Here is a 24,273-nt window from a genome sequence, read left to right on the forward strand (position 1 = left end):
CCATTATTGTAAAAATATAAATAGGAAATAAATACCTTCAAGTGCTGCTTAAAGTCATACCTGTTCTCTCTGGTATTTTAACCTTTTATTTATCATTGATGTTGTTGTTGTTTTGTTTGATTTATTTCATTTTAATATTACTTTATTCATGTGTAATGTACAGCACTTTGTAGTTACTGTGTAGCCTGAAAAGTGCTCTATAAATAAATACAATACAATACAACAAACTTTGCAATCACAGTTTTCATTTATCACATATACCTTTTAGTCCTGTTTGTCTTTTTGCAAAAGTTTATAAGGAGGTTTTTTTTTTTTTTTTTTTTAACTACAACTAGTTAAAATATTCTATCAAATAAAAGCTCATAGGACACTGAACTTTTGAGTGATATTTAAACACGAAAGTGCAGCAAGATATAGTTAATGTCATAAATGGGTCTCTAGTCAAAAATGTGTAGAATTTACCACATTTAAGAAAAAAAATCTTAAAACATAGACAAGTTGTGTTTTCACAAATCTACTCGCATTTGACGTATTGCCTTCATTGAGTCAATTAACTGATCATGCCACTAGGGGGAGTGATTGCAAAATATTTTAATGTTTTTTTTTTTAATTAATAAACAAAACTGCTAAGTAAAATGTTGCAAATTACAAAAAGAGCTTTTTAAAATTGGGATTATGCTTTGCTCGAGTGTATAGAGAAATGGCCTTTTCTCAAATCTGCAACCATTACTGAGACACCTGCAGGACTTTGGTCTAGTCTGACTTCTAACACTCCTAAACCACATCAAAACACATCTGACAACTGCTTGATTATTCCCTGCGAGTTCAGAAAGTTCATCAAGAAAGAAATCAATTTGGATACAAATAAACTCTGTACTTAACATTATTTCGTGTATTCTGTTCACTAAAGAAGATGTAGCACAGATTTAACTTTAAATATATATATTTTTTCCAGTTTTGATAGTGTCATGTTTGCTTATATCTACATCAATGTGTACCCTGAAAGCAATCGTTTCTTTAAAGTATGATCACTTGTGAACTGTCCTTGACAATTCACATTGATCCACAACAGCAATGATTCAAATGTGCAAAACAACCTGTCATCAAAATCAGAATGAGCTTTATTCGCCAAGTGTACTCAAACACACAAGGAATTTGTTGTGGTTTACAGGATCTCTGGGTACATACATACATAACATAAGAGAATAGAAAGAACATTTAAATAAGATTAAGAAAAAAAAATACTTAAGTCTTCAGATGTTTATGTATATTAGGCCTTTTCTTTTTTTGAATTATGTACAGCTGTGTGCATTATGTTATGTTGAGTCATTATTTGCTAGCCTGCATGATGGGATGTGTGACGTGTCAAATGGTTTGTTTCATTAACAGGCGGATTTATGGAACTGAATAAAAGCAGGTATAGGACTTCTGTCATGCATATGAGATTCCATGGGTGGGCTCAAAAGCCAGTAAGAACACGCCCAGATATATAAACTACAGTAGGAGGATGAAGGGGTCAGATCACCCAGCTTGACACCGGCGCATCTCCTCTACTTGTGCCGCTATGCGGACTCAAAACAACCTGGATACACCTTGAAGGTGGATCTACACCTGTGGGCAAAAGTATTCCTGTTGGAAATACATTGCAAACTGATTTAACTTGCTAATAGGCTGGCTATTCAAGTTGAAAGTTCAGTTTCTCGTTACTTTTGAGCGAAAACGAGACAGGACCATCATGAGCAGAAAAACTCGACGTTGGATATTTCACATTTTCCTTTGTCTCGGAATAATCTACTTGAAAATGGGGTGAGCTGATAGAAAAATGTACTGTACAGCATATCATACCATAATGTTGTTAGAATGGGTAATGCTGTTTGGTGTCTATGTAGGCTATATCCTATAAGCTCTACTTTTCCAGTTCCATGTCTTAGCCTGTATCAGGATAGCAACTTTATAGCAACGATAGTGAGATAAAACAAAGCGAATAGTTTTTATTCAGTGGGAAAGCCTTTTTTTTATTAAATAATGATGCTTTCCAACGACATTACAGGATCTGCTGCGCACTTCGCAGGGCTCTTTGGGAACCTTCAACGGACCACCACTGGATGCCTTCTATGCGCGCTTGCGGAGGTGTCCAGTGGTCGCCCAGGCAGTTTTTGTATCCTGAAAAAAACTACACTATATATATTTCCTCCAGTTTTTGTATCCTATATTGGGCATGCATTTAAAAAAAAAAAAAAAAAAAAATGATTAGCGCCCTCTCTGATCAATTAAAGGGGATTCTCCACCGTATTGGCGCTGGGAGCGAGCATCATATGCAACAAGATCCCGGGACTGGCGCCCAGGCAGCGGATCATCTGTCAGAGTCGGCCGGACGCGATCATCGTGATCGGAGAGGGCGCGCAGATGGGCATCAATGAGTGCCAGTTTCAGTTTAAACACGGCCGCTGGAACTGCTCCGCGCTCGGCGAGAGGACCGTCTTCGGAAAAGAGTTGAAAGTGGGTATGTTGGAAATCCTCTCAGAATGTCTAATAAAACAGTCTTTGGGGAAAATGTCGCGTAGTGTCGTTAAATATATGAGGGAAGTGTTTACCAATGTGGTTACGGATTATACAGTTTGTTTAATTTGAGGTAAAACAGTTACCTCCTTTACTAGTCGCAGTTCATTGGCTACGTTATAAAGATCGACCGGTTGAAATTAAGATTTCCGTGCCAACATGCCTGAGATGTCTGGCAGATGAGACATATGCGTGCATGTTTCTTACTTGCGGTCATATACATGCACTACAAAACATCTCATTACATTCGCAGAAACCAATCATTAAAGATGGGAATATATAGCCTAAACAAACAAACAAAAGCTGCAATAAAGATACAAGCACTTAAATGGCTCTTCTATTAGAGAACCATTTTGGAGGGGTGTTCTTGAATTACTTTAGTTATTTATTTATTTTTATTTTATTTTATTTTACTTTTTTATATTCAAAAATTCTTGCCGTTTAATACTTTAGATCAGTATTTCAGTGTTTTTGGGTCTTTAAAGCACCAGCACAGATGGTTTTATAAAGAACTAGAAGTTCTGCGGTTCCCGACAACACAAGAGATATTGGTTCTTGTTAGAACCTTTATTTTTAAGAATACAGCCCCCTTTTCAAACTAAAAAGCTGTCTTGTGAGTTTGGTATTAACATTTTTTATGCATGTATCAGTATTTGGGTTGGTATTTGCAGCCTGAAGAGTTTTTCCACAGGTGTAAATTACAGAGCATGAAAAGATGTCACCTGAGACAAATGGACTTTTACTTTGCCAATCCAACCTGCTTAAAAATATGGCACAGTTTATAACAGTTGATGAGGTCTTCCAGATGAGTAAAGTTAAGGACCTCATGAGCGCAATCAAGTCAATTCCCCTTGATTTATATAGTGCTTTATACAATACAGATTGTTTCAAAGCAGCTTTACAGTGATGATAGGAAAATGATCAACGATGCAAACAGAGTTCATTTCAGCTGTACAGCAGCTCTAAATAGAGTCATTGTTCAGCTGAAGTCAGTTCAGTGTTGATTCAGTTCCGTTAAAGATCATCAATTATTAAATTAGTTCATTTATCATTATCAGCTCAGATCAGTTCTCATCCATTTGTGTCAGTGCAGTCAAATCAATAATATTGTTGAATATTAAGTATATATGTAATGACATGGACAAAAATCTAAATAAGTATATTTCTTTGAAATAACAACGTAAGTCCCAGATGAAAATGTTACATTATTTCTGTATGGGGTCTGTGAGAGATCAGATATAAAACATGATTAAAACAAAGAATTTTTACATTTTTGACTATATGATGGCTCTAATTTACAATTCAAGTTAATGGTTATACATCTGCCGATTATGCAAATACTGCAGTGTTTGTCAATGATTTATGGAGAAGAGATGAGTGATAACCTCAGGAAGTAGATGTTCGGAAGTTCATTCCTTTCTTGACGCATAAAGTACATAATTCGTTTGTTTTTTTCCCTTTTGAGCTCATTCATATTGTGCCTACTTAAATGTATTAAAAGTTCTCTGTCTTTGTTGCATTCAAAATACTACCTTTTCAAAAAAAAACACTTATTTAATTGTCTGAACATAACCAAAGTGTTTTACAAATACATATATGCACTAGTGGTCTTAGACATTTGGACCCCACTGTGCACATGGATTTGACAAACTTGAAGTGATGAACCCGAAGTCAGCTCTTGTTTTGAAAATTTGTTTCTGAGCTTCTAACCATACAAATTAGACAACATTGCCAATATTTGATGCTTAATTTGAAGCATTTGATTCTTGGCCAGCCAAAGTCTGTTGCGCACTTTAAATATGTGTCACCTCTGTTGACAGGCAGTAAAGAGGCAGCTTTCACGTACGCCATCATTGCAGCAGGAGTGGCCCATGCCATTACAGCCGCCTGCACACAGGGAAACCTCAGCGACTGCAGCTGCGACAAGGAGAAGCAGGGATTCTACGGCCATGCCAATGGCTGGAAATGGGGCGGCTGCTCGGCTGACATCCACTATGGCCTGGGTTTCTCCAAAGTTTTTATGGATGCTAGAGAGATAAAACACAGTGCCAGGACGCTTATGAATCTGCATAACAACGAAGTAGGAAGAAAGGTATGTATTACAAAGTCCCTTTAAGTAAACGCCTTTGAAACGCCTCTCGGGCAGTTATTTCAGTCATGCAAGTGCAGCTGCTATCTCTTTGAATGGGGAAACATCAAATTCTCCAAAGCTCTTCACCAAGCTTATGATTAAATTTTTATATTCGAAATCACCAATGAAATCTGATATGAACTGCCTCATAAAGATTGTTTCTTACGCTAAAATGGCATTGAATAAGCATATATTTCAGGTTGGTCCAACCAGTGCACATGTGAAGTCCTAAGCATGCAGCTGCAGTAACACAATGACTTTACCAGCTGCTGATTGGCTCTTTTATTTAGAAGGCGGGACTTATTCCACCATATTGCCGGATGAAGGTTCACCCCTAAACATAACTGACATTGGGGCGTATGCAGATGGTATGAAAATGAGATTGTACAAATTTATATGAATTAGCCACCAATTCACTAATTTGTCATCATTCACTTACCCTTGTGTTGTGCTGTATGCAGTGGCAGAACTAGACTTTTGTACATGGGGTGGCCAAGGCTACTTTAGGGAGTCCATAATTGTGAAAGAATATCATGTGTAATAATAATTTGTCTTTATTGTTTTGATCCATGAACACTCTATTCTAGTAAATAAGCTACCAAAATTGTAGATACCAGTGAAATTTCAGAATTCTCGATTCCAAATTATATACCACAGCAAAATCTACAAGCCTAACTAATACAAATTTAAAACGTTATTGAATACAAGTGAACCATCAGTAATAAAATAAGAACAGTGCCAAGAATTAAGTGCTTGAAGTTTTTCAGGTCTATTCAGGTACAGAAATTGAATAATCAAACTTAAAATAACATTGCATTATCTTTCTCTGTATAAATTAAATATTGATTGATCCTTGTTAAAGCTACAAAAGTTATTCAGCCAAGATCAGTGAGTAATTTTTTTCTTTTGTTCTTTGATTAACTTTAAAGGGATAGTTCACACAAAAATGAAAATTATCTCATGATTTACTAACCCTCAAGCCATGCTAGGTGTATATGACTATCTTCTTTCAGATGAACACAATCAGAGATATATTTAAAAATATCCTTAGTCCTCCAAGGTTATAATGCTTGTGAATGTGGGGCCGCATTTTGAAGTCAAAAATAATGAATCCATCCATAAAAAAGTAATCCATACGACTCCAATGGGTTAATAAAGGCCTTCTGAAGTGAAGTGATGCATTTTGTAAGAAAAAATCCATATTTAAAACTATAAATTCAAATGACTAGCTTCTGATGGATGACCGTACACAGAATGCACAAGTCGATTTGTGGCGGAAGAGTATCCTTTGATCTGATGCACAACGTAATGACGAATGCGGAGGTGCACAGGATAGAGTCACTAGTCATGGATTATAAGTCTAAAATGATAATTTTTAAAGAGAAATTTCAGAGGATTTTGATATAAGAGAAGATGAGCTTAAATTTGTTGCACAGCCCTATTTGTTTGAACCGCGAGAGGCATCTAAGCTTACAATACTCCTACATCCTGCGTCATACATCGCGTCAGAGGATTACTCATTTGGCGCAAGTCGACTTGCTCATTCTGCATATGGTCGTCTGCCAGAATCTAGTTATTTGAATTTATAAAGTTGTAAAAAACGCATCGCTTCGCATCAGAAGGCCTTTATTAAAGGGATACTCCACCGTTTTTTCATATTAAACTATGTTATTCCCTTAACTAAGACGAGTTGATACATACCTCTCTCGTCTCAGTGCGTGCACTAAATCGCTCTGTCTTGCGGCGAAACTTTGTTAGCACTTAGCTTAGCCCAGTTCATTCAATAGGGGCCAAGCAGAGAAGCTACCAAACACCTCCACGTTTTCCCTATTTAAATACAGTTACTCGAGTAGTGTAACTCGACCTAGGACGGTGACACAAAACAAAACGTTGCGCTTTTCTAAGCGTGTAAAATGGATAACTATATTGTATGGCGGAATACCATAGCAATTGCTCGGGAGCACTTTGACTTGGCGCAGTAATATCTTCACTCGTGAAAAGTCCTCTCACCGGCCCCCGCTCCCTCTCCTCCTCCCTCTCATTTCCGTCAATAGAACCAACGTGACTTTTACCACCTGTGCTATTAGCAAACTGCAAGATATCATTTGCAATGGCGGACTTTGTAGATGATTATGACTTGTTTGTAGCGGACCCAGAGCCATATCTGTTTGAACCCGAGTACACGGAGGAGGAATTAGCTCTTATGGACCGTGAGAGGGAAAAAAGATACGAACCAGAACAGACCGGAGCCGGCGAAAGAACACGGGCAAACAGCAATTGGTGGTGCAAGTGTGACTGTTGCGAACAGCAACGGTGTTTTTGGATTCTTGTTCAAAGCAGCTAACCAAGCTCTCCGCTGTATGTGGTGAGTTGGAATTCTGTGAAACATGACGGCACTATATACCTTCTCCTTGTTATCACAACCCTTTACGATGCACGTTATAACCATGATTGTCCACAAACTATCTTCCTACAACCTGATACTTCGTCAACTCTGCTCAAACTATTACTACTGGTGCAGGTCACGTTGGTTCTATTGACGGAAATGAGAGGGAGCGGGGGCCGGTGAGAGGACTTTTCACGAGTGAAGATATTACTGCGCCAAGTCAAAGTGCTCCCGAGCACTTGCTATGGTATTCCGCCATACAATATAGTTATCCATTTTACACGCTTAGAAAAGCGCAACGTTTTGTTTTGTGTCACCGTCCTAGGTCGAGTTACACTACTCGAGTAACTGTATTTAAATAGGGAAAACGTGGAGGTGTTTGGTAGCTTCTCTGCTTGGCCCCTATTGAATGAACTGGGCTAAGCAAAGTGCTAACAAAGTTTCGCTGCAAGACAGAGCGATTTAGTGCACGCACTGAGACGAGAGAGGTATGTATCAACTCGTCTTAGTTAAGGGAATAACATAGTTTAATATGAAAAAACGGTGGAGTATCCCTTTAACCTCCTGGAGTCGTATGGATATTTTTTTATGGATGGATGCATTATTTTTTACTTCAAAACACGCCCCCCCATTCACTGACATTATAAACGTTGGAGGACTAAGGATATTTTTAAATATATCTCTGGTTGTGTTCGTTTGAAAGAATTTAGTCATATACACTTAGGATGGCTTGAGGGTGAGTAAATCATGGGATAATTTTCATTTTTGGGTGAACTATCCCTTTAATGACACAGACGGCTGCTGTCTATCACTTTAAGACCAATTAGGCTGCTGTCTGTCACTTTAACACCAAATGCACTATATTGAATCCAATAAATTGACACACATCTGATTTCTTCCTCTGTTTTTATTTCTTTCTCTGAATGTAAAAACTGTTTACATTCTGTTAAGACATAACCGACTGTGTTTACTATGATATTTGCCAAGACGGCTATTTTGCCATACTTTTATGTGTATTTGTCCTTTCAAGCACACAAAGAAGAGTATTCATGCATACTATGGATGAAGCACCATATGCTTCACACCTGACGTGTCGCATACTCAAGTTCAAGGTGGCAGTGCAAAACAGTGAATCTGATCACCAGACAGGCAAAAAGTTCACTTCAAGAATGAAAAAAGTGGCATTGATGTGTTTTGCTGTGAAAACTGCGCAAACATAAACAGAAAGGACCATCTATATTATATCTCTCCATAAGCACCAACTTTATTAAATACACAGAAAGAAAAATACTGAAAAATGTCTATGCACAATCTTCCAGCCTAGGGTGAAGTCATTATGTAGATACTAGGGGTGTGACAAGACAGGTAGCTCACGAGACGAGACGAGACGAGACGAGACGAGACTCGAGATTGAGTTCACAAGAACGAGATGAGACAAGATTTTTACACACTATTTTTAAGAAATCCTCAATGGCAAAATACATGACTAGAAAAAATAGTCTGCAGGTGCATTTGAAATGTTTTAACTAATCATCTTGTAATGAATGTCATTACAGTTCTACTTTCTGAGTATGAATTATCATATGCAGTAAAAGACTATACAATACTCAAGTACTGTAAAAGGTTTTGCCACTAACTCAACTGACTGACTTCTCTTCTGTATGATTTCAGTCTCTTCAGATCTTACTTTACATGATTTATGACCTCCCATCTGATCCACAAACTGATCATAGAAATAAAAACAGTATAAATAAAAATGGTAACACTTTATAATAAGGTCTCATTTATTAACATTAATGTATTAACCAACATCAACATACGATGAGCAATATATTTGCTACAGTATTTATTAATCTTTTTATGTTAGTTAATAAAAATAGTCATTCATTGTTAGTTCATGATAGTTCACAGTACATTAACTAATGTTAACAAATGAAACCTTATTGTTTGTGCTTAATAAGATTAAGAGAAAACATTTTTAGGTCCCACTTTATATTAAGTGGCCTTAACTACTATGTACTTACATCAAAAAATAAGTACAATGTACTTATTGGGTTCATACTGAATTGCAAAACACTTTTGCTGATACTGACGTGTGATATGGGTAAGCTTAGGGGAAGCTCTGGTGGTATGGGTAGGTTTAAGGGTAGGGGTAAGGGTTAAGGGATGGGTCAACAGTGTAATTATAAATGTAATTACAGAAATTAATTACAGATGTAATTATATGCAGGTGTTTTTAAAATATAAGTACAATGTAGAAACATGTACACAATAAGTGCATTGTATCAAATGATTAATTTAAATGTAAGTACATAGTAGTTAAGGCCACTTAATATAAAGTGGGACCCATTTTTATGGTAACACTTTACATTAAGTGCAACCATAATCGCACTCTCTCAATATTCAAAGTGCAAATAAGACCAAATTTTTCTTTGATACAGAGCTAAGAGATGGTTAAAACTACACTGCCCAGCCTAAGATAGCTTTCATATTGAGAGATATTTGCATTCAACAGGGAGCCGCTTTCAAAATGCGGGGTAATGAAATCGCGTTTGAATACGTGCTCGTGTTTACTTTCACTTTCACGATCGCACGTACTCTGTGAATATGGTGCGGTGGCGACCGTTATCCAAATGAATTAAATGTTTTTTATTTAAATACAAAGCAAAACGATAGTGGAGGCATAATGTAAACGTAGCGGTGCCATATTCTTTCCTAATCATCCTAACCACTCTGTCATGGTAATATCACGAGACTACTTTTCGCCTCGACGAGAAATCTCGTCACATATTAGTCTCGCGAGATCTCGTGACACGAGATCTTGTCACACCCCTAGTAGATACATTAACAACGATTTGATACAAATTGTGTAATTTAATGAAAAACTATGTGAGTGGTGTTCTGTGGCACAGCAGGATTTTGAACAGCTCTGTGCCTGTGCGACCCCCTTTATTCTTAATCATTTGTGTTTGGCAACTAATATTAATATTCTCATAATATTCAATGTTAATACATTAACAATGCCCCTCCACATGTCAAAATGAATGCTTCTTTCAACAGGAGGTGAAATGGAATTAGCAAACTAAATTTTGACTCTCCAAAAATTATATAAAAATATATGACTCTCTTTGAAATACAAAAGGAGTTCAAGCCGTTCTTTTCCTTACACTAAAAGTATACAGTTACTAGTAACAAAAACACAATCAAAGTATCATAAAAGTATGCAGTTTGTGCAGGCCAAAATGTAAGTTGTTCTTCACTAAAAATCTTCCCAAATCTAAAATCTTATCCTTTATTTATATTCAAACTTGGTGTGTCATGTTCAGCTATAAGACACATGACATTTGGTCATGCCTGGTCGCATCAAGTTTGAAAAGGAGGATATGTAAATGACATCCAAGAGCTACATACAGTGTTTGAATGGCATGAGGGTGAGTAAATGACCGAATTTTCATTTTTGGGTGAACTATTCCTTTAAGAGGTATTATCTATCAGTGAAGTGATGTTTTGGTTACACTGAACGGATCAAGTGAAAGTCAAGCACAGGGAAGGATTCAGTAACTATGGCACTGCGGTTTGCAGCCGTCAACAATCCAGCACCAAAGCCAAGACTCAACTGGCACAGCAATAATAGGAAGCTTTTAGGGGTAAGAGCAGTATAAGTGCTAGAGTTTGATTACAAATCAGATGAGCTCCAACACACCGAGCTCTGTACAAAACCACTCCTATTTTCTGCTCAGTTAAATAGACACTGGATTACACCAGTATCCCCTATCTCTACCTTTGATGGAAACTCTTCATCTTTGATGCTGTGTTTTCTCCTAAAAGGCTTTTTCACTTTCACCTGCATTTAGAGGCTATGTTTTTTTCCACATATAGCGATCAGACATTTGTATGTTGTCTTTGATGTGGAATAAGGGATACAGTTCCTTGGGAAAAAGAAGTGTGCTTAATTGTATTAAATGTGCACTTGTAATATATTTCAAATCTTAAAAGTATATCTTTAAAAAACTGTACATGTGCATTCAAGTACTTAAGTACAGTAGTTTAAACCATTATGTTTTAATAATCTTTTGTCATTCTTTAAGGAAAGAACACATATTGTGGTGTTGACTGACATAATGTGCTTAACTATAATTTTAACTGTTGAGTGTTATTTTACATTATATTTAAAGTTAAATATATTTTAAATGTACTAAATTGCAACTTCATTACAAAATGTGTAATTACAAATATATTTAAATACATGAATACAAGTTTTAATAGAAATAACATTAAAGTATACATTAATTTGCCACTTGTACATTTTAACCATATTTCAAAGACAATAGAATTATAAAATGACATATAAAGATGCTAAATACTTTAGTGTTTAAGTGGGTGAAAATTCTCTCTAAAGTTCAGCTATTTGCATTTAAATGTAAACTATAATACACTTTCATTTAATTGTAAATAACATGCAGTTAAGTGTCTGAAATCACTGAATTGTCACTTTAAGTATTGTTTAACTAATATTATTTCCATAATAAGGACTCGCTTTTAAATGTGCACTTCTTTTTCACAAGGGGTGATAGCTGAATCCAAGCTGAATCCAATGAATAGTCAAAACCATGCATCTTGTTTTGCAATTTTATTAAAATTGCACAGCAAGCCATCTTTTTATGTTGTCATGATAAAGGAATAGAAACTGCAAAAAACTGCAGAAAGGACAATAAAGCACAACAGAAATAGTCATTATGATGCATGCACTATATTCCAAGCCTTCTGAAGCTTATGGCACAGTTCGGACGTCAGTAAAATCAGTCATCATTGGTTCTCGTATGTCTCACGACCAAACATCAATAATGTCAATGCTGTTAATTACAGTTTTGACAAAAATTGCATTTATCATATAGCATTTTCATTTTTAAGTGACCTATTTCTTTGCTCTGTCGGCCAAAGAGAGACGAATCACTCATGCTCTCTCAGTCAAGCTTAATAAGGGGAAAAGAAGCTTCCATCTTATGTCTAGTTTGTTCCACCTTTGGTCACAGAGAGCTAATTCATGGCACCAACACTTCTCCTCATTCACCCCGGGCCTCCACGCTGACATTGTGCAGCTAGTTGAAGGAGCCTTTTCTGTAGGACTGCGTTCGTACTGTCTTATCTGAGCAGCTAAATTGCCTCTTAGTGAACTGACTAGCCTTGCAGGATCATTCTAGCTGCAGGTTTTGTCTTGAGCAAACTAAAAGAGTGCTCTGTTTGAATGCCCCCTCCCATTCTTAATTTATGCCACCTAATGTAATGACATTGGCTCATGGTGCCCATCTTTGAAGAACAGACAGCAAAAGGTCTTGGTATTAGTCGCTGAGATGATGTGCGATAAGTAAGGCCATTTTGAGTGGTGTTATTTCTGTTGGTATGTTGTGGAGAAAAATAAGTTTGCTACGTGAAACCTCACTTTTGCTCATACAGGGTTTGTAATTTAATCAAGTAACCCTAAATATTAAACTACCTAACTTGTCCCACACTATTTGTGCTGTGAGCATGAAATGATCCATATATTTTTTACTTATTAGATGGGCAAAACAATCCCTTAGACATTGAAGAAAGAACCCAAGCTATTTTTGAGAACAGAATAGAGACTTGGGAGTGGACACTTTGAGCAGCTATCTAGCAGAGAACACCCTAGCAACCACTAAGCAACCATCCAGAACACACTATAGCAAATACCTAGTATTGCATTAGCAAGCATACAGAAGACCCAAGGACAGTGTTTCCCAACCCTGTTCCTGAAGGCAACAAACTTTTCCTAATCAAATACAGCTGATTCAAGTCATCAGCTCATTTTAGTAGAGACTACATGACCAGGAGCCGATTACACCAGCTGCAAGTTACACAGTTACACTAGCCCTAGTTTTGACATAAAGGGGCACTAAATTACTTAGGCACTATTAAATATTCTGTTGCACCATTAAACGTAATTGAAATGTAAATCGAAATATTTACTGAAGCCTCTGACCAGGAGCAAAGGTTGGAATAAAATATTAGATAAAGTGAACTGCATCTTATATTAAAAAGGTCTTGTTTTTTCTTGACAGACTTAAATTCTTTAGACATATCTGATAATGTTGACATTTACATTAATTTACATTTTAAGAGAGAGAACATTATCTGAATAAATTACTTGGTAGCTCTTTATTTCTATAGTCCACTTTAGACATTCTACTAACTATAAGTAACTTTGCAACCACATGTCAACTCACTCTTATTAGAGTATTAGTAGACTGTCTGCTTAATATCTGCTAACTCTTTATTTTTATGCTCCTCCAACAGAAATTCTACTGACTATAAGTAACATCGCAACTACAGGTGCTGGTCATATAATTAGAATATCATCAAAAAGTTGATTTATTTCACTAATTCCATTCAAAAAAATTTAAGTTGTATATTATATTCATTCATTATACACAGACTGATATATTTCAAATGTTTATTTCTTTTAATTTTGATGATTATAACTGACAACTAATGAAAATCCCAAATTCAGTATCTCAGAAAATTAGAATATTATTTAAGACCAATACAAAAAGGATTTTTAGAAATCTTGGCCAACTGAAAAATATGAACATGAAAAGTATGATCATGTACAGCACTCACTACTTAGTTTGGGCTCCTTTTGCCTGAATTACTGCAGCAATGCGGCGTGGCATGGAGTCGATCAGTCTGTGGCACTGCTCAGGTGTTATGAGAGCCCAGATTGCTCTGATAGTGGCCTTCAGCTCTTTTGCATTGTTGGGTCTGGCATATCGCATCTTCCTCTTCATAATAGATTTTCTATGGGGTATTGTCAGGCGAGTTTGCTGGCCAGTTAAGAACAGGGATACCATGGTCCTTAAACCAGGTACTGGTAGCTTTGACACTGTGTGCAGGTGAGAAGTCCTGTTGGAAAATTAAATCTGTGCAGGTGAGAAGTCCTGTTGGAAAATTAAATCTGCATCTCCATAAAGTTGGTCAGCAGCAGGAAGCATGAAGTGCTCTAAAACTTCCTGGTTTACAGCTGCATTGACCTTGGACCTCAGAAAACACAGTGGACCAACACCAGCAGATAACATGGCACCCCAAACCATCACTGACTGTGGAAACTTTACACTGGACCTCAAGCAACGTGGATTGTGTGCCTCTCCTCTCTTCTTCCAGACTCTGGGACCCTGATTTCCAAAGGAAATGCAAAATTTACTTTCATCAGAGAACATAACTTTGGACCACTCAGCAGCAGTCCAGTCCTTTTTGTCTTTAGCCCAGGTGAGACGCTTCTGACGCTGTCTGTTGTTCAAGAGTGGCTTGACACAAGGAATGCGACAGCTGAAACCCATGTCTTGCATACGTCTGTGCGTAGTGGTTTTCTTGAAGCACTGACTCCAGCTGTAGTCCACTCTTTGTGAATCTCCCCCACATTTTTGAATGGGTTTTGTTTCACAATCCTTTCTAGGGTGCGGTTATCCCTATTGCTTGTACACTTTTTTCTACCACATCTTTTCCTTCCCTTCCCTTCCCTTTCTCTATTAATGTGCTTGGACACCGAGCTCTGTGAACAGCCAGCCTCTTTTGCAATGACCTTTTGTGTCTTGCCCTCCTTGTGCAAGGTGTCAATGGTCGTCTTTTGGACAACTGTCAAGTCAGCAGTCTTCCCCATGATTGTGTTAGAGCCCTGCACGGGCCACAAATGGCTAAATTAACTAGAAACAGAGTGACACAGTGGCTAAATTAACTAGAAACAGAGATTCAACTGCTGACGTTTCCAAAAAGCACAGCAGTAATGACTTTATGAACTTCTTTACTTGCAAGATTGACAATATTAGAGAGAAAATTATAAACATGCAACCGTCTACAGTTTCGCTTCAGACAGTGCACTGTAGTGTCCCTGAGGTAAAACTAGAATCATTCGCCGCTATAGGAGAGGAAGAATTATCTAAACTTATCAAATCATCAAAATCAACAACATGTATGTTAGACCCAATGCCGACTAAACTACTGAAAGAAATGCTTCCAGAGGTCGTAGGTCCACTTCTTGATATAATTAATTCATCGTTAACACTAGGATACGTGCCAAAAACTTTTAAGCAGGCTATTATTAAACCTCTTATTAAAAAACCTCAACTAGATCCGAGAGATTTAGTAAATTACAGGCCAATCTCGAATCTACCTTTTCTGTCAAAGATACTAGAAAAGGCAGTTTCAACACAACTGTGCTCCTTTTTAGAAAGAAATGGAATCTGTGAGGATTTCCAGTCAGGATTTAGACCATACCATAGTACTGAGACTGCTCTCGTTAGAGTTACAAACGATCTACTCTTATCATCCGATCGTGGCTGTTTTCTCTATTAGTGTTATTAGATCTCAGTGCTGCTTTTGACACTATCGATCACAACATTCTTTTAAAAAGACTTGAAAACTATATTGGCATTAGTGAAATTGCTTTGGCATGGTTCAAATCTTACTTATCTGACCGTTATCAGTCTGTAGTAGTTAATGAAGAGATGTCGTATCGATCACAAGTTCAATATGGAGTACCACAAGGCTCAGTACTAGGACCGTTGCTTTTCACTCTGTACATGCTGCCCTTAGGAGAGATAATTAGGAAGCATGGTGTTAGTTTTCACTGCTACGCTGACGATACTCAGCTCTATATTTCCTCGCGCCCTGACGAAACCTACAAATTCACAAAACTAACAGAATGCATAGCTGACATTAAAAACTGGATGACAAGAAATTTCTTATTATTAAATTCAGAAAAAACTGATATCCTAATCTTTGGACCAAAAACTTCCTCACGAAAAAACCTTGAATACTCTCTAACACTTGACGGGTGCTCCATTAAATCTTCGTCCTCAGTTAGGAACCGGGTGTGCTCTTTGATACCAATCTTTCATTTGAAAGTCATGTTTCTAGTATCTGTAAAACCGCCTTCTTCCATCTAAAAAATATATCTAAATTACGACATATGCTCTCAATGACAAATGCGGAACAGTTGGTTCATGCATTCATGACCTCAAGACTAGATTACTGTAACGCTCTACTGGGTGGTTGTTCTGCTCGGCTTTTAAATAGACTACAGTTGGTCCAAAATGCGGCAGCTAGAGTTCTTACTAGAACCAGAAAGTATGACCATATTAGCCCAGTTCTGTCAACATTACATTGGCTCCCTATTAAACATCGTATAGACTTTAAAATCTTGCTACTTACTTATAAAGCTCTAAATGGTTTAGCTCCCCAATATCTAAGCGAGCTCTTGGTGCATTATAGTCCTTCACGTCTATTGCGATCTCAGAATTCAGGCCAGTTGATAATACCCAGAATATCAAAATCAACTGAAGGCGGCAGATCCTTTTCCTATTTAGCACCTAAACTCTGGAACAATCTTCCTAGCATTGTTCGGGAAGCAGACACACTCTGTCAGTTTAAATCTAGACTAAAAACACATCTCTTTGCTCTTGCATACACATAACACATTATCAATACATTAACATTTTTCAAATCCGTTAAAGGATTGTTACGCTGCAATAATTAGGTCGGCCGGAACCGAGAACATTTCCTATAACACTAGATATACCTGTACATCAGAATAAGAATGGCATCTACGCTAATATCAGTCTCTCTGCTTATCCTGAGGTTTGCCGGGTGCTGGATCCAGGCCGTATCCAGATCAGATGGAGAACCTGTGTCTGGACCTGACTACAACGTAGCCCAGGAGACAATGGGCCTACAGATCCAGTTCTGGCTGCATCTATAATTCAGATTTTTAAATCTCCGTATCCGCTTAAATATATTTATATATAATCTATTTTTAATCTCCATAATAAAAATGTATAATTCAGATTTTGATCTCCATATCCATTTACATATATTATATATATCTTCCAAGGGGTTTTTTCCCTCCTAGGACTTTTTTCCCAGTGCTAGCACGCTGGGTTTTTCTCCTAGGGGGTTTTTTCCACCCCTGGGAGTCAGCCGACATTGGCTTAATGTAGCACCATCTTGTATATGTTACATATTACCACGCTTGCTTGTACAGCTTATTTTTAACCATTTCTCTTTTTTCTGTGCTCCTAATATGTAAAGCTGCTTTGAAACAATTACCAATTGTAAAAAGCGCTATATAAATAAATTTGACTTGACTTGACTTGACTTGACTTGACAAATCTTGGCCCTAGCCTGGCCCTGGCCCAAGACGCTCAGGCCTTAGCCCGGCCCGTGTCCGTCAGCTTGTCAGAATTTTCGGCCCAAGCCCGACTGGAGCCCGTTTTTTTTTTTTTTATCCTCTCCATAACGCAGCCTTTGTTGCAGCCATTAAAATGTTCAGTTTTGTTTTTAATTGCAAAGTAGTTGTAATCCTTTTCGTTTCTTTAAGTTAATTTGGAAAAATGTTTGGAGCACTTCTTTGTTTATTAAATCAAAGATTATGTTTTTAAAGTGACAACCGCAGCGGCCGATAGTGAGTTGAGCACGTTTGATCGATTTAGACTCTCAAATCAACTCTTGTTCAATAAAGGCCATAGATATAAAACACTAATATAAACATATCACAATGTTAGTTTAAACGTTTATTAGCACTACCACAGTAAAAAGCAACTTTTTTCAAGCTGAGACAGGCTGCTCTGCTGCTCGTAACAGCGTGCGGGAAAAAAACAAAACAAAAACAAAACTGGCTTAAAAAACAAACTTACAGGTTGTCTTGCCTTACACCACAGCTGTGCATCAAAATCAAAGCTTCACCACTGAACATGGTCATTTTATTTTAAAATGAAAAGCGAGACAACATGCTACAGCCAGAAGAACACTCTCATAGAGAAAGAGAATTGTGAGAGAAAAAGCATGGCATCCGCAATGGAAAGTTTTAATTAGGGATGCTCGTAATTGACTAGTTAACTGTTAACCAAGAAGTCTGACCAATTAATACTATCGGTTAGATGGTTTAAAAAGAAAACAAACTATAAACATATAGCTATAGACAACATATCCTATAAACGGTAGCCTATTCAGAACAGAACCATAACGAAAAATAAAAGAACATGTCACCTACCTCTCCAATTCGGCACAAATCCAAATGTTTCCATATTCGTGAAGTATTTGAATGCTAAACTATTATTTATTATGTAAATTATAGGCTTTGTACTTCTCTCGCGTTCCAACAATACATCCTTCACATGTGCTTTTTAAGTGAGTCGATAGTATAGGGCTGAACGCCACAGATTGTACAGACTAGCCTACATTGAACAGTGTAACTCTTGATTGACTGTATTTTATTTTGATAATAAACAGGCTGTGATGTCAAGTTAAAAATGTGAGAACTGATAGGCTATGTTGTGTATGTGCACAAGGCGCCGGCACGATTTCTCCATTCAAGCGCTGCGGGTACGTGACGTGTGAATACTCATATTCTGTTGTTTTATATGCCATATTTGCACATGTATGAAACTAAAGCCTTGAAAATAACATTTTGGTATTTTTAATGGGTCACACCGAAATGAACATCCCTAATTTTAATCCAATTCTCACTCTTCCAGCTTCTGCGCTGAAGGTGCACTCTCTGCTACACTAAACATGAGGACGCGTGCACACAGCCTCAGAAATGAGACGCAGCTATGGTCTCATCATGTTTCCGCCAGCCACAGCACTATATCTATGGATGTGTTTGTTTTACCATCATCAGCTTCTCATGGTTTATTTTAATTAATGGATGTCCAAAGTATTAAAAGGAGGAGAAGCCTAAAACAGGCCCGAGGCCCAGCCCGCCTCTGAGCTATGACGTGAAAATCAGGCCTGAAGCCCGGCCCGTGGGCCGTAAATAAGTCGTGGGCCCGTCGGGCTCAGGGCAGAAATGCAGGGCTCTAGATTGTGTAGCCTACAGAACTAGACTGAAAGACCATTTAAAGGCCTTTGCAGGTGTTTTGAGTTAATTAGCTGATTAGAGTGTGGCACCAGGTGTCTTCAATATTGAACCTTTTCACAATATTCTAATTTTCTGAGATACTGAATTTGAGATTTTCCATAGTTGTCAGTTATAATCATCAAATTAAAAGAAAAAAACATTTGAAATATATCAGTCTGTGTGTAATGAATGAATATAATATACAAGTTTCACTTTTTGAATGGAATTAGTGAAATAAATCAACTTTTTGATTATATTCTAATTATATGACCATCACCTATACATGTCAGCTTAGTTAGTTGACATGTAGTTGCAAAGTTACTTATAATTAATAGAATGTCCAAAGTGGACTATCAAAATTAATTGTAACCAACGGTGTTAGCTCTCTTTAACACGAACCCGACCTAAACACTGTCTTTGTTTGCAGTGGCCCATGTTGTGCATGTCAAATTTATTTATTTATTTTTATTAATTAATTTATTTATTTGTATCAGTATTGAATCAGTATTTATTGATCCTTATTTACTTCATATATATGGCGTTATTTTACTGTCAATTGTCGAGAGCACGTTATTGTGACGCGAGAGCATATCAATGTAATGCGCGCGGATTTCCTTTGCTCTCGCGCAAATCTGGACGCGCGCGCTCAGATATACAGTGCTCTCTTATGAACTGCCTCTCCTCTCGCTCAGATATTGCGTGTGCACGCTCAAACTGTTTCCTGCGTGCTCAAACGTGTCCTGCGCGCTCAAACTGTACATGTGCGCTCACGAATCTCTCCGTGCTCTTGCAGAAATGAATTTGCTTTTGGATTAAACGCTGTCAAAAGTTATAAACCAATCAGAAGAGACGACTGATCCATGAAAATGCTACATGGAATCTTATTGGCTGAGAGTGAACTGCGCCTGGAATTCTTTCGACAAAGATATGTATTTTATTTATTCACAATTTAATAATATTTATCAAATGTAACCTAGTCTAACTGCATCACATTACAGGTCAAACCCCTATTTATCTAAACAAACAAACAAAAAATGTTTCTTAAAGTTATTGTGGTCATACGTTTTGTGTTGAAAAAAAAAAAAAAAAAATAGGTAACATTTTACAATAAGGTTTTTATTTGTTAACATTAGTTAATGTATTATCTAACATGAACTAACAATGTGCAATACATTACTGCAATTATTAATCTTTGTTAACGTTAAAAATACAGCTGTTTGTTGGTTGTTTACTTCACAGTGCATTTAATAATGTTAACAAATACAACATTTGATTTTAATAACATATTAGTAAATGTTGAAATTAACATTAACAAATATTAATAAATGATGAAGAAGAGCAATTCATTATTAGTTAATGTTAACTAATGCAGTTAAATAATGTTAACGCAACCTTATTGTAAAGTATTACCAACAAACATCTTCTGATTTAAGACCGAACAAGATCAGGGTCAAATCGTCATTCCCTTAATACTTAATGTGGAGATCACATATACCACTATAGTCAATTTCTTTTGAGGTCTGGAATTAATGATTCTGATACATCAAATACATTTTAACAGTCACTGGTCACCACCTACTGGCAGAACAGTGTAACAACATTAGTTTCAACATTCATTTAGCTACTTATTTTAATTGCTGAAATCAGTGTATATTCAGACTATAAATTGTTATTGCAATACTTGCATTATTATTTAATGTTTGCAACACAGATGTAGCAATAGTATGTTGTTGAAAACACTTTGTGAAGCTGTTTAAAACATATAGCTTACATGACCACTGCTTTCAGCAGCAATGCAAAAGCAGGTTTAAATATTCTGGTATGATTGTAATTTCAAAAGGTTTAATAGACATAACCGAATCGTTGTCATTTAGGAATAAGATCGCGTTCTTTTGCTTAATCGTGCATACACAAGAGCTTAGGTATTTTTGTATGTCATGTTTTATAAAAAATTGACTATGGTGGTATGTGATCTCCACATTAAGTATTAAGGGAATGACGATTTGACCCTGATCTTGTTCGGTCTTAAATCAGAAGATGTTTGTTGGTAATACTTTACAATAAGGTTGCGTTAACATTATTTAACTGCATTAGTTAACATTAACTAATAATGAATTGCTCTTCTTCATCATTTATTAATATTTGTTAATGTTAATTTCAACATTTACTAATATGTTATTAAAATCAAATGTTGTATTTGTTAACATTATTAAATGCACTGTGAAGTAAACAACCAACAAACAGCTGTATTTTTAACGTTAACAAAGATTAATAATTACAGTAATGTATTGCACATTGTTAGTTCATGTTAGATAATACATTAACTAATGTTAACAAATAAAAACCTTATTGTAAAATGTTACCTATTTTTTTTTTTTTTTAATTTCAACACAAAACGTATGACCACAATAACTTTAAGAAACATTTTTGTTTGTTTGTTTAGATAAATAGGGGTTTGACCTGTAATGTGATGCAGTTAGACTAGGTTACATTTGATAAATATTATTAAATTGTGAATAAATAAAATACATATCTTTGTCGAAAGAATTCCAGGCGCAGTTCACTCTCAGCCAATAAGATTCCGTGTAGCATTTTCATGGATCAGTCGTCTCTTCTGATTGGTTTATAACTTTTGACAGCGTTTAATCCAAAAGCAAATGAGCGCACATGTGCAGTTTGAGCGCGCAGGACACGTTTGAGCACGCAGGAAACAGTTTGAGCGTGCACACGCAATATCTGAGCGAGAGGAGAGGCAGTTCATAAGAGAGCACTGTATATTTGAGCGCGCGCGTCCAAATTTGCGTGAGAGCAAAGGAAATCCGCGCGCGAGCGGACAGATTTGCGCGAGAGCAGAGGAAATCCGCGCACGAGCGGACAGATTTGCGCTCGCGCATTACATTGATATGCTCTCGCGTCACAATAATGTGCTCTCGACAATTGACAGTAAAATAACGCCATACATATACAGTTGAATGTTATATGCCTATTATGTTATTCATTATTAAGTAGTACCATATTTCAATGGAAGCATATTTTTCTGTTGAAGCAAAATAAGTTAAAATCAATTCTAAACTTCAAAGCATTTCAACAAAACTTCTGCTTACTTCCTTGAAGGCTGCTATTGGATCATTGAGGGTAAACCTCATATAATGAGAGGACACATTTTCAGAGAGTAAGACCTACTGTGCGTTCTGCTTTAGAACAAATGGTGCTACCGAAAAAAGTACAGACTTGTACAAACTACTAGGTAGTTATTAAGCTCTAGCTGGAGTAATTCCAATTTAAGAACAAAACTCTAATGACTGCAAGTTGACATGTAGTTGCTGTTAATATTGAATTTAAAGTAGACAAAGTGTTACAAAAAGTGCACTTCAGTTACCCAGATGATGCTGGCCACTCAGTTGACATACAGCTTTCTTTACGTAGCCCTAGCAACTACATGGTAAAGGGGTAAAATTGTTTAGAGCACACAAAACAGCAAATGTTGCCTTGTGTAAGTGTACCAACAGCTTCATGTGTATGACTCAAATTTTACATATTGAATTTCAAACAAAATGTATTTGAAGCACACAAATGTGTTGACAATATGTGGTGTATTGTGGTGTATTCATATTGAGTAATGAGGCATTTACTTAATTAAAGCACTAATTTTTTGCAATCTTAATGCTGTGCTTGACCCAGGTCCTAGAAAGGAATATGCGGCTGGAGTGTAAATGTCACGGTGTGTCTGGATCATGCACCACCAGAACCTGCTGGATGACCCTCCCCAAGTTCCGTGAGCTTGGGTACATCCTCAAAGACAAATACACCAATGCTGTCCACGTGGAGCCAGTGAAAGCCACGCGCCACAAACGACCCACTTTTCTCAAGATCAAAAAGCCCTACTCGTACCGCAAGCCCATGGACACAGATCTGGTCTACATTGAGAAATCACCCAACTACTGCGAAGCTGATCCCATGACCGGCAGCATTGGGACTCAGGGGCGCGTTTGCAATAAGACGCTGATGCACCATCCCAACGGCTGCGACCTCATGTGTTGCGGTCGAGGATACAACACGTATCAGTATTCACGTGTGTGGCAGTGCAATTGCAAGTTTTTTTGGTGCTGTTATGTCAAATGCAACACTTGTAGTGAGAGGACAGAGGTGTACACATGTAAATGAGCAATGACTGTTTGACCTTCTGCCTAGTTTTTGACAGGGTCTTTCACCCTGACCTTAAAAGATGATTCAATCAGGTGGCAATTGTTCTTTTGCACAAGACCTTACTTTAGACATGCTTCCTTGACTTTAATGGACGATCATCAAGAACTCTGGAGAAAGAATTCATTGTGAGAAGGAACTGAAAAGTTTAAATTGCTCTACTTCTGATGCCACGCAGTTTTACCTGCTTTCTTCACTAAATATAGAGCGTGACTCGGGGCTGAAGGATCCTGAAGCTATCTGGATTCAAATAAGGCTCTCTTGTCTTCGACCTGCTGTAAGACTGATAACAACTACCTGCACCTTGATCTTACCAATGGAGCTTACTGGGACATGGACATCTTGCAGGCATGCAATGGAAATTATGGAACAAATATTCCAATAGAGCACAACAGCAGGGTTCCAGAAGTAAATCCTATTCATCTTCTCTGATAATGTATGACCTTTCAAAACAGACCTACCATGAGTGTTGATGTTGTCATGCAAAATATGCTTCTGTAGAAGCTACTAGTCAAAATGGATTAACTGCCAAATTTTTGCCAAAAGACCTACACTTTATTATGGAAGCTTGTTTCCAACACTTTTTTTTTCTCACAATTGCAAGTTGCAAGTTGAAAATCTCACTATTCTGACTTTTTTTCTCAGAATTGCGAGATATAAGTCGCAATTGTGAGTAATAAAGTCAGAAATGTGTGATATAAAGTCACAATTGTGTTATAAAGTCAGAATTGCGTGATATAGACAATTGACAATTGCGTGTTATAAAGTCAGAATTGTGATATAAAATCACAATTGCGAGTTATAAAGTCAGTAAGGTGTGATATAAAGTCAGAATTGCGAGATATAAGCATGCAATTGCGAGTTATAAAGTCCAATTCTGAGGGGGAAAAAAGACTGAATTTTTTCTCAGAATTGCGAGTTTAAATCTCACGATTCTAACTTTATATCTCACAATTGCAACTTTATATCACGCAATTCTGACTTTGTAACTCGCAATTGTGACTTAACATCATGCAATTCTGAGAAAAAAAACATCAGAATTGCGAGATGTATACTCACAATTAGTTTTAATAGATTTTATAA

At 37.0% G+C, this 24,273-nt stretch overlaps 1 protein-coding gene across 1 annotated transcript; it reads left to right on the top strand.

The window, feature by feature from the left end:
- The first annotated feature begins 1,176 nt into the window (after nucleotides 1-1,176).
- Nucleotides 1,177-23,851, top strand: LOC125245007 (protein Wnt-7a). The gene is made up of 4 exons (XM_048155430.1): nucleotides 1,177-1,806; nucleotides 2,277-2,503; nucleotides 4,380-4,651; nucleotides 22,669-23,851. The coding sequence occupies exons 1-4, from the start codon at nucleotides 1,736-1,738 to the stop codon at nucleotides 23,149-23,151; spliced, it is 1,053 nt and encodes a 350-aa protein (XP_048011387.1). The 5' UTR covers nucleotides 1,177-1,735; the 3' UTR covers nucleotides 23,152-23,851.
- Nucleotides 23,852-24,273: the final 422 nt, after the last annotated feature.

The sequence above is a fragment of the Megalobrama amblycephala genome, linkage group LG14, assembly GCF_018812025.1.
Source record: "Megalobrama amblycephala isolate DHTTF-2021 linkage group LG14, ASM1881202v1, whole genome shotgun sequence".
Taxonomy (NCBI): Eukaryota; Metazoa; Chordata; class Actinopteri; order Cypriniformes; family Xenocyprididae; genus Megalobrama; species Megalobrama amblycephala.

Bases quoted from the DNA above. Each gene is read 5' to 3' on its own strand.
- LOC125245007 (XM_048155430.1), top strand. From the start codon at position 1,736: ATGAGCAGAAAAACTCGACGTTGGATATTTCACATTTTCCTTTGTCTC. The intron at 2,504-4,379 runs GTATGTTGGAAA...CTCTGTTGACAG, and splicing joins CGGAAAAGAGTTGAAAGTGG to GCAGTAAAGAGGCAGCTTTC. The intron at 4,652-22,668 runs GTATGTATTACA...TGCTTGACCCAG, and splicing joins ACAACGAAGTAGGAAGAAAG to GTCCTAGAAAGGAATATGCG.